At 36.8% G+C, this 9,925-nt stretch overlaps 1 protein-coding gene across 2 annotated transcripts; it reads left to right on the forward strand.

The window, feature by feature from the left end:
• The first annotated feature begins 527 nt into the window (after positions 1-527).
• Positions 528-7,993, forward strand: LOC149075831 (uncharacterized). 2 transcript variants are annotated; one of them, XM_089243350.1, is made up of 3 exons: positions 528-631; positions 6,521-7,869; positions 7,902-7,993. In XM_089243350.1, exons 2-3 carry the CDS (start codon positions 6,617-6,619, stop codon positions 7,903-7,905), a joined length of 1,257 nt encoding a protein of 418 aa, XP_089099476.1. In that variant the 5' UTR covers positions 528-631; positions 6,521-6,616; the 3' UTR covers positions 7,906-7,993. The 2 variants fall into 2 exon arrangements, with proteins under 2 accessions (XP_089099476.1, XP_089099475.1); XM_089243349.1 differs by having other exon boundaries at positions 529-631; positions 6,521-7,993.
• The last annotated feature ends 1,932 nt before the right edge of the window (positions 7,994-9,925 follow it).

Below are 9,925 nucleotides of genomic sequence, written 5' to 3' on the forward strand. Positions count from 1 at the left end.
CCCTCCAGGGATATAAGCCTTTTACCCTTACGGGTTGGGTCGCGCTGGGGAGGCAATGAAGTGCCCAGCACTCTCTCCTAATGCAAGGTTGAGCACGCACCCCTGCATTATACGTTCGGCGACATCATGAAAACAATTATTATAAATCGGGTGAAAACTCATGCGGCATAGAATATTATTTATTGTGAAATTACATTACATCATTAATATTGTTTCACCCATACATATATGTAATAGAGAACATCACAAATGAATATTATTCAAACAGAAACTAATAATGAATATCATATAATATTTATTACTGATATTTATATTGTCAGTAAAAAAGGGGAAGGTAAACATTTGCTTTCTCTTATCCAATATTTTTATCGTAAGTACAGAATTATATTTAAGATAAAACTAAACTCCGCGATTCCTTAGTTACCTTTGTTCGAATCATTGATAAAAACACATTCCTGTATTGCATTGGATGGACGATTGGCCAATCATCTATCAGTTCCTGTTTATATCAGGGAAGTAATTCATTCCGAAAAATTAAAAAAAAAAGAGAGAAATCGAATTTTATGTAAAAGTCAGTGTTTCACTGATTAAATCAGTCGCAGGGTCGTAAGTGGAAGATCGCACAGAAAAGGTAAGGATGCATGAGAAGCATTTTTTTTTTCTACATTTACAACCCCCTGGGAAAAGTATTTAATAATAGGACAAGAAGTCCGAGAGAGATGGCGAAAATATAATTTTATTAAAAACCAGTGAATGTGAACCGAATAAACTGAAATTACTAGAATAAGATTCTATATATGTAAAACCCACCATGAGAACGTTTTAAAATTAGATAGATATAGCTATACAGGGTGTAGGGCATTTTACTGGCAAAACCCTTCATTATTTGAACATTTTTGTCGCACCACGGTCATTTTCTGCACACGAGTGCTAATTAGACCGGGACCTGTAATTTATTGCCGATTCCGAACGGCAGGCTTGTTTTTAATACTAATTGAAAGGTTGGTGCCCTAACCCCTCGATGGGGGACACCCTGCGGTAGCAGTTTTTTCTGCGGTCACGTCGCCGTTTCTGTTGCACCTCTATGTCAGGAAAGTTTTCTGACAAGGACGAACCGGGTATCGAACTCGCGACACCTCTAAACATCCTTTGGTACTTTAGGCGAGCAAACTATTCATCCTAGTTGTATACTTCCAATTAGGAAAAAAAATCCAAATAACGAATAGTACTCAGATATGTCACTCATGTTTTAAGGGCTTGCATAGTTATAAAAATGAAGCAAATAACTTTTCATACAGTGTTCCCGTGTGCTCCAAAACCCAATCGAAAGTTTAGTTGATATGAATAAGTGAGATAACATAAAACGGGCGCGTCGTCAGCTGAGTTTTCGTGCCAATCAAAATGAATCGAATGAGTAATATTGTCACTCGAGCAAGATTAATATTTTAAACGCTTCGGAATCGCTTTCCAGATACACTCCCTGTTCCTCTTTCAGAAAGATTTTCCTGTAAAATAATTGATTAATTAATCTATGAGAAAATACATTAAAAAAGGAAACAAGAATTAGATTCGAATGGTTTTTTCAGTATATAATGTAATTAATACCAAACTGAATAGTCTGGACTTTCTAGAAATTTCCATCTGCATGTGTGTGAATAAAGAAATCAGCTAACTTAAAAAATACCAAATAGCAGCACACCACCTCTTTTTACACAACTTTTTCCTTTCACTATGGTTCACACGAATCCGACTGAATAGTGTATACAGCGTAAAATAAGAAAAATATGTTCAGTTTTTCATGTTCCTTTTAAACGTGAAAATGTAATTTATTGTTGCCAACTTACTTTTCAATCATTTTTGCTAAATGCACAGTGATATTTTTACTACACTCATTATATATATATTTTTCCTCCAAAATACAAGAGTTAATAATTGTCTTTGCTTGGCTTATCAACAAATAGGAGATATATGTACTTCTGAATGATTTTGCCGGTGATTGTAGAAACTTCATGAGCAAAAATCTAACTCAGAGAAGTTGCTTAGAAGCTTCAAATACCAAAAAGAGCTCAAAATATAAAATGCTTCTGCGCGAGAAACGTAAGAAACTGGCGTTACTTGAGAGCAACACCGTCGAATGAAGTATTAAATGATGCTTTTCGAATAGACGTCATAATCATCATCAGCATCACTGAGGGACAAACACTGGATGATCCCAATAGAGATCAATGCTAAAATTGCCGTTTTTAGTATAGAAATGCGGAAAGTTAGTGAGGCTTTCCGCTACATCAAGAATTTTGGAAATTGAATTGCATTTCCGATTTTTGAAATATTGAGTTCGCTTAGAGATACGAAGCCCAGAAAATTAAATATAAAATAATGAGCCAGACCCACTTTTGAGGTGGATATCCATGCAATAACATTGATTTCAACTTTTTATTTATATCCTCTCAAGCACGAAAATGATGTCTCCGTATTGTCTTATACTATCCAATTGCATCAATCCATATAATTCAGGGGGTTTTGAAATTAATTATGGGGCCATATAAATTTACATTGTAGAAATTCCGCACCTTTAGTCAAGTATTTTTTGAAACCAAAACAGGCAGATCGATAACTTGATCGAGTTGCACAGGAAGTCTCCATATTGGTTACCTTGTATGTCTCTCAAGAAAGAGGGAGATATCACGTGATCCGAAAAGCCTCATAGAGCATTCGAGTTAGAAGATAACCCCTCTTAACGGCCTAATAAAAGTATCCCGGCAAAAAGTTTATTTAAATAATGCATTCCGAACCCCCTTGTTAAACGGTCACGGACACCATTTTCATCATCCGTTCTATTGGACTAAAATTCCTATACGGACACCAATAGTTGCAATTTCGGTTCGAATTGTACTCACTAGATAGCAGCAGCGACATTTAAATATTTGATCAACTTTATTATATTTGGATACATTTGAATGAAATTTTGCTTGGAAGTTTGTTAATGTTTGGCACCTCTGATGCTTGCTTAGAATCTAAAATCATGTGTATTGCTGATTGTTCTCCTATATTTTACAATATTGCCCGCTGTTTAATATGGTCACCTGGCATTCATGGAGGAAAGAATAACAGGAGGTGACATCAGGAACGAAAATTGAAGCCGTTGTGGCAACCCTATGGGCTGACGAGTAAGCCCAAACAAACCGCTCTTTTCCCTATACTTAACATGTGTTTTGCCGGATCAAATTATCTTAAAATATTAATAACTAAATAAATTTAAGCACCATGACCCTTTAATGCGTCTTCGGGTAATCTGCATGATCCAATTAAGGGGGAAAATAAAATCTTATCCTTATATAAGGGGTTGTTATATTTTTAATTTATTTTTGAAAAAGGGGAAGATCATTTTTCACACTCGACTCGTCATAAGTTTTTAGTTCAGTGCTTCAATTTATTTTAAAAATTTGATGCATCACATTAATGTCTACGGGAATTTGATTAATTAAAATAATATGAAGCTGCAATAAAATGCAATTTCATAATTTTTTTCTTTTAATTGTTTATTTTGCCTTTTTGTTTCGTTCATCATTATGATAGATCCGGGACATTTCGGAAGTGTTTCAGGCCCGTGGGCGCTCGTCTTAAGCTTTACATGAGGAATTTGGATTTCGGAATCAATTCTCTGAGGTGCTCGAGCACCTTCTGACAGGGCCGTAGCTAGGATTTTTGCCACCAGGAGCAAACATGATTCAGCCGTCCGGGGCAAACAGTATTTTGCCGCCCCCGTGACTCAAAGCACTGGAAGTGCTCGAACGTCGTCCGCCACTGTGTATTTATGGTTTTGCTGCCTGTAGGCTGTACAAATTTCGCCACCCTTCTTCCGTTCCACTCTCATATTCTTGAATACGTATTACTGGAAATATATGCCGCCCATCCGAACTTTCCGCTATGTAGATGTATTGAGAAAAAAATATTAAAAAATAAAAAACTTTTTTTACGAGCCGCGATAAGTCATCTCTCTGGCCTATAGTATTTAGAAAAATAATCTGGGCTGTTTTTTTTCCTCTTCATTTTGTACCAGTTACTTTGCTTTTAAAGTAGTATGTGTGTACGAAAATTTGACAAAAAAGTTTCGAATTGAATTTGAAATCTAAAATTGTATCTGTGTTCGAGTTTTTGCCTGGAATGGAGAAATATTTCTACAATATTTTAATATAAACAGCTGAAAGGCATTATATACGGTAATGTTTTGCATATATAATGTTTTTCGCAAAAAAAGTCAGATTTTTTCAAACACCGCTTGTTCAAGTGTCTTTAAACATTGTGTCTCTCTCAGCACTGAGGTATTACATGCTTTGGCATAATTTTTTTTTAATTAAAATGCCGAGAAGAAATTTTGCGGCACAAGATATGGGTAAATTTTGGTTAATTTTGTAAAAGGTTCCATGTTGTTGAAGTTAATATTCGAAAACAAATAACGACTAAAATTATAAAAGCTCTCGTTCAATTGTATAAATATATCCAAAGAATTTGAGGGAAAAAAATCGAGTTCCTAAAGTGAATAGCAAATTTTTAAATGATTTTTAAAAACGGGGATGTTTCTCATAGGAAAGCATGGGAAGCCACGGTTTGTTTGGGCTTACTTGGTCCCTTTAATAGAGCGATCACTGGCTTCATCTGGCAACTCAGATTCCCCATGCTTTCTCAACGGAGGCGCTGGTCGCGTCACCTCCTGTTATTCTTTCCTCCGTGAGTATAATTGATGCTCTCTATCACTAAGAGAAAAAATTGATGTCTCAAATACAGTGAAAAACGTAAAATTGGAGTTCGTGATCTTGCAAATGAATTCAATGCATTGATCAATACATTTTCCTGTAAACGCAATGACGGAAAGTGATTAGATTTAGTCTTTCAGCTTAAAATACATTTTGAAGGAGTTGAAATACTCAGCAAAACACTCCACACAGCGACTGATCAGTTTTTCCAAAAGATATTAATTCAGTACGTAAACTTTATACAATATGTCTCTTATAATTTTAATTTCGTATCTATGCAACAATTATGTACTTTCATGACTTTAAACACACCTCATATTGTCGGAATTTCATTCATATTCAAATAAAGAACCATTTTTCAGTTACTGTTAATACTATATTATACAATTAATACAGGAACCCCTCTCTGATACGGTCGAATATTTTTTTGTCCCGCGAGTGTCCGCAAAAGAGGGTTTTTACTATATCTTAGTGAAAAATTAGAGAATCTCTCGGTTATTAGATCCACTTGTAATCCCTGGAAAAAAATTATGAAATCTGAAGGTTCTACAAAAATTTACAAATTCAAAAAATAACGTCTTATGAATATGAAATGCTCCATATATATACTGGGTACAAATAGTAAAGAAAAGATAATAGATGCACTACGTAACTACCGTTATAAATGACTGTACAATGAGAAAGCTGGGGATCAGCATAGAGAGTTGCATATATTGAAACTTTTTAATTAATTTACCTTCTTTTCAACAATGAAAACAATGAATAATCAATCAATTTACAGCGTACAGAATCACGGAGGAGAAAGATCTCCACAACGGTTTTTTTTTTTTCATGAAATTTTTAAAATCTCTGGATAAAAGTTTTTACATTGGACTGTACATTAAAAAAAAAATCTGAATTTTTTTATACAGATTGTATAATGCTACTGCCAAAGCCCGAAATTGGCTTGTTCGTGAAATAGCCGATTTCGTTTTATCAAATTTGGTTTTTACACTAATCACATTTAACTTTTTACATTAATCGTATTTGACTTTTTACATTAATCGTATTTGACTTTTTACATTAATCGTATTTGACTTTTTACATTAATCGTATTTGACTTTTTACATTAATCGTATTTGACTTTTTACATTAATCGTATTTGACTTTTTACATTAATCGTATTTGACTTTTTACATTAATCGTATTTGACTTTTTACATTAATCGTATTTGACTTTTTACATTAATCGTATTTGACTTTTTACATTAATCGTATTTGACTTTTTACATTAATCGTATTTGACTTTTTACATTAATCGTATTTGACTTTTTACATTAATCGTATTTGACTTTTTACATTAATCGTATTTGACTTTTTACATTAATCGTATTTGACTTTTTACATTAATCGTATTTGACTTTTTACATTAATCGTATTTGACTTTTTACATTAATCGTATTTGACTTTTTACATTAATCGTATTTGACTTTTTACATTAATCGTATTTGACTTTTTACATTAATCGTATTTGACTTTTTACATTAATCGTATTTGACTTTTTACATTAATCGTATTTGACTTTTTACATTGTAATCACATTTAATCTTTTACATTTAGTTTTTTACGTGCAGCAAAGTTCCTTTATTTTTGCGGATATTGTTTTATATTCTACTTTTATTTTAAAATGAAATACACAATTTTTGTTGTGGTTTCAGACAAACAAGTCTTCGTTGAACTTCCCATAAATATGAAATTTAAAATTTTTATTTTTCATTTTTTGCACAGTGGAAAGAAGCAACCTAGGGAATCGTTGAAGAGAAGTTCGTTCAGAAGTACAACGACTGCTTATTTCGGTATTGACTTGTTGTCAATCGCAAGACCATGGAGCAACCACCAGGATCTAGCAGCGACGGAGCCGAAATCCACGATATATACGTCAATTTCCAGTTGCTTGTTTTTGCGTGCAACCGTTGCGGCCGGTCATACGATACGGTCGCTGAAGCTGTCGAGAGCCACGATACAGAAGATTGCTGTCCTTTGGCAACATGCGCTCCAATGGAATCATTCGTATTCGTGAATTTTCCGTTCTGGAGCTACGTTTGCTTCGGATGTGGCATCGAGATACGCACTCTGGAAGAAGCTTTGATCCACACGAAGGCTGGAAAATGTGTGAAACGCGATAAGCACGTGATATATCTCGACTTCCAATCGAGAAAGCTGTTCAATTGCAGAGAATGCGGTAAAACGTTCGGCACAATCAACGAAGCCATGGACCATTGGAAAAGGGAAAACTTCTCCAGGCCAGATCTTTTCGCCGAACTTCCGGCGAAGCACATGATGTCCATCAATCCAATTGCCGAATCCTTCGTCTGCGCGACTGGCAGCGAGAAGTTCAAACGCGTCAATGACGCTTGGGCTCACTGGTCGAGCAAACACGTCACTCGGCTCCAGCTGCCAAACTCCTGGATCGACTTCAACAATAAAACGATGATTTGCGGTCGGTGTGGATATTTGTCAGAAAGTTTCAAAAATGCTCAAAAACACAGTGCCAGTCACTCACCGGTCATTCACACCATCGGCATAGATTTGGTCACTAAATCTATGAGCTGCTGTGAATGCTCGGAGACATTATCCTCGCTGACGGACGCCGTCGAGCACACCGTCATCGACGCGTTCTTCGTCAGTGACGAAGACGTCTCTGTCGAGTCCGGGCACGACGTCGTCGCCGACTTCTCGGCCCGGAAGATTCGATGCGATTCCTGCAAACTGTGCCTGCCTAATTTGAAGAAGGCTGTGGTCCACATCAAGTCGGAATACGCGGGACATTACATCAAAGCCGAGTACGATAAGGCGACGATGAAATGCGATGGCTGCGAAGAACGCTTCTGCACCCTGAATGATTCCGCGAAGCATTTCAAATACGAAATGTGGCCATTGTACGTGAAAAAGTTGAAAATTTCTTCGAATCATAGGATAATACTCGACTTCGAGTCGGGTGAATTCACGTGCATGAAATGCCACGGAACCATGTCGACGCTGGAGGAAGCCGCAAAGCATTGGAAGAAACATAAAGTGAACAAATTCGCTAAAAACTTTTGGAGGATGACGTGCCTTGCTTCTACGGGACCTTGCTTCTGATCATAACATACACTAGATACCTAGGTACCTAATCATAACATATACTAGGTACCTAGAGCCATGGAAAAATATGTTGCTTTGTTCAAAATACAAGCGTTGAATAAAACAGGTTTCTTTTTTTTGACAGGTAATGCTTTTTTTACCAAGATCTCTGTGGTATTCACAAAATTCATGAAAATCGATGTATGATAGGGTGACCGTATTTATTTATTTATTACATAAAACCATAAAACCTGTGAAAGACCAAATGACTCTGACTACCCTAGGTGCGCAATACAAACAATCAATCAAATTTTATGGCCATTTATAATTAGCTATAGTTGATCATAATGATTATGGTTAGCTATGGCAACCCTAACGATCGATCAAAGGAATCTGAATATCGATATTTTAGGGATTCCTATATATGGATGTATACGTACAGGGATCGATATGTAGGGGCCGGTGAAAGCCCGAATTTCGGACATTGGCCGGGTCAACTGGGCTGGCCCCGTCGCGAATCGGCCAACTATAGGCTTTGGCAGTAACATATGTACAAATGAAATTCAATATATAGTAAAATAAAATTAAGGAAGTATGACACGGCCCGTAAATACCACAGGGTTCTGTTGACTTTGTATAATGATATCGATTTCAAGCGACAGTAGAGGGCTCTGGAAAGTATGAACATGGCCAAGTGTGTAGCGGAAGTCAATTTTGATAATCTTAAAATCACTTTTTTGTTGTTGTTGTCTTTTCTATAATTAGAGAAAAATGGCTCTGACAAGGGTGGGTCTGAGAGGGCCAGCTCCCGACAATTCTTATCTTATTTTTTTGTTTTTTTTTCACGCTATACAGGGTACAGAAGAAAGCCCCTTTATCCTGGGATAACTCGCGCACCGTTGGTCCTAGGAGTATACTTCCCCCTTGTCATCAAATGCAAGCAAATCCGAAACCCCCGATGCTGACGTAATACTTGAATGATCCCATATATATTAACTACAACCAAACCCCTTGCAATACGAATGACGTATCTCAGATCTACACGTTATTTGGATACTTTCTCCAATTGAAAGCATGCTTCTAGGATCAAGGGTTCACGAGTTATTCCCTGATGAAAGGGATTTTCTACGTACCCTGTACCCTTATTTATTATAGAGGGCAAGCGTAGACAGCCTGGTCTCAGGGCCAGCTAAAGATGCTTCCGCAGGATGTGGGGGGGGGGGGGGTCATGGAAGAAACATCAAAGTCTACTGTCACAGATCACGCTAATAGTGATCCCCAACATGGAGATGTAGATCCTCGTAGGTCTGTCTGGCTGGCGCTCTACATCGGTGGATTCACGGTCGCAGTCACCATGTGACCCGTTTTTCGCGGGACAATCCCATACTTCCCCGTAATTTCATCCTCCCCGACTTTTTCATAACATTAACCGACATTTAAAAACTGGGCATTTTCTCCAGCTTTTTTTCGCATGCTTTCAACGAAGCCAACGTACATTTTAATTCTTCTTTTCTGAAATCAGGGATTAAAATTATTATTAAAATCCGGCGCATGTGTCAAACAAGGGTAGCGTCGGATTACCGAAATCACCGGATTTCTGGAATGCTGTCCGTAAGTTGAGGGCTTGTTTGTCGGAGAATGGCTGTTTTTATAAAAGTTCAGTTACAGCCCGCAATTCCCAAAAAATTCCATTCGCCTACCTTCTAAGATTGAACTTGTTCGAGACGTGAGAATTCATTATCGATTGGATATTGTTTATTCTTGCCATTGTTCGATTGTCATACAATTTGAAGAAAAACTCGATAAGATAAAATAAAGTACAAATAAAGATATGGCATGTCAGCATCTTACGTGGTACATATTTCGTTCGCCATTACCACCCAAGAGGATTACAAAACTATCGGGTTATCAACCTTATTGAGTCTATCTAACGCTCTGAATAAGAGTTCGATATCAGTACTCCACCTCAATAAAGCAGTAGCCTTATTGAGGTGGAGTACTGATATCGTAACTCTTGTTCTGAGCTTTAGATAGGGTCGATTTTTATGATTTTTGCCACTCCGGGATGTC

This window comes from Pholcus phalangioides, unplaced genomic scaffold (assembly GCF_987345545.1).
Source record: "Pholcus phalangioides strain wild (caught in Gottingen) unplaced genomic scaffold, Ppha-v1.0 ptg000015l_1, whole genome shotgun sequence".
Lineage (NCBI taxonomy): Eukaryota > Metazoa > Arthropoda > Arachnida > Araneae > Pholcidae > Pholcus > Pholcus phalangioides.

Coding starts and splice junctions, on each gene's coding strand:
- LOC149075831 (XM_089243350.1), top strand. CDS start 6,617: ATGGAGCAACCACCAGGATCTAGCAGCGACGGAGCCGAAATCCACGAT.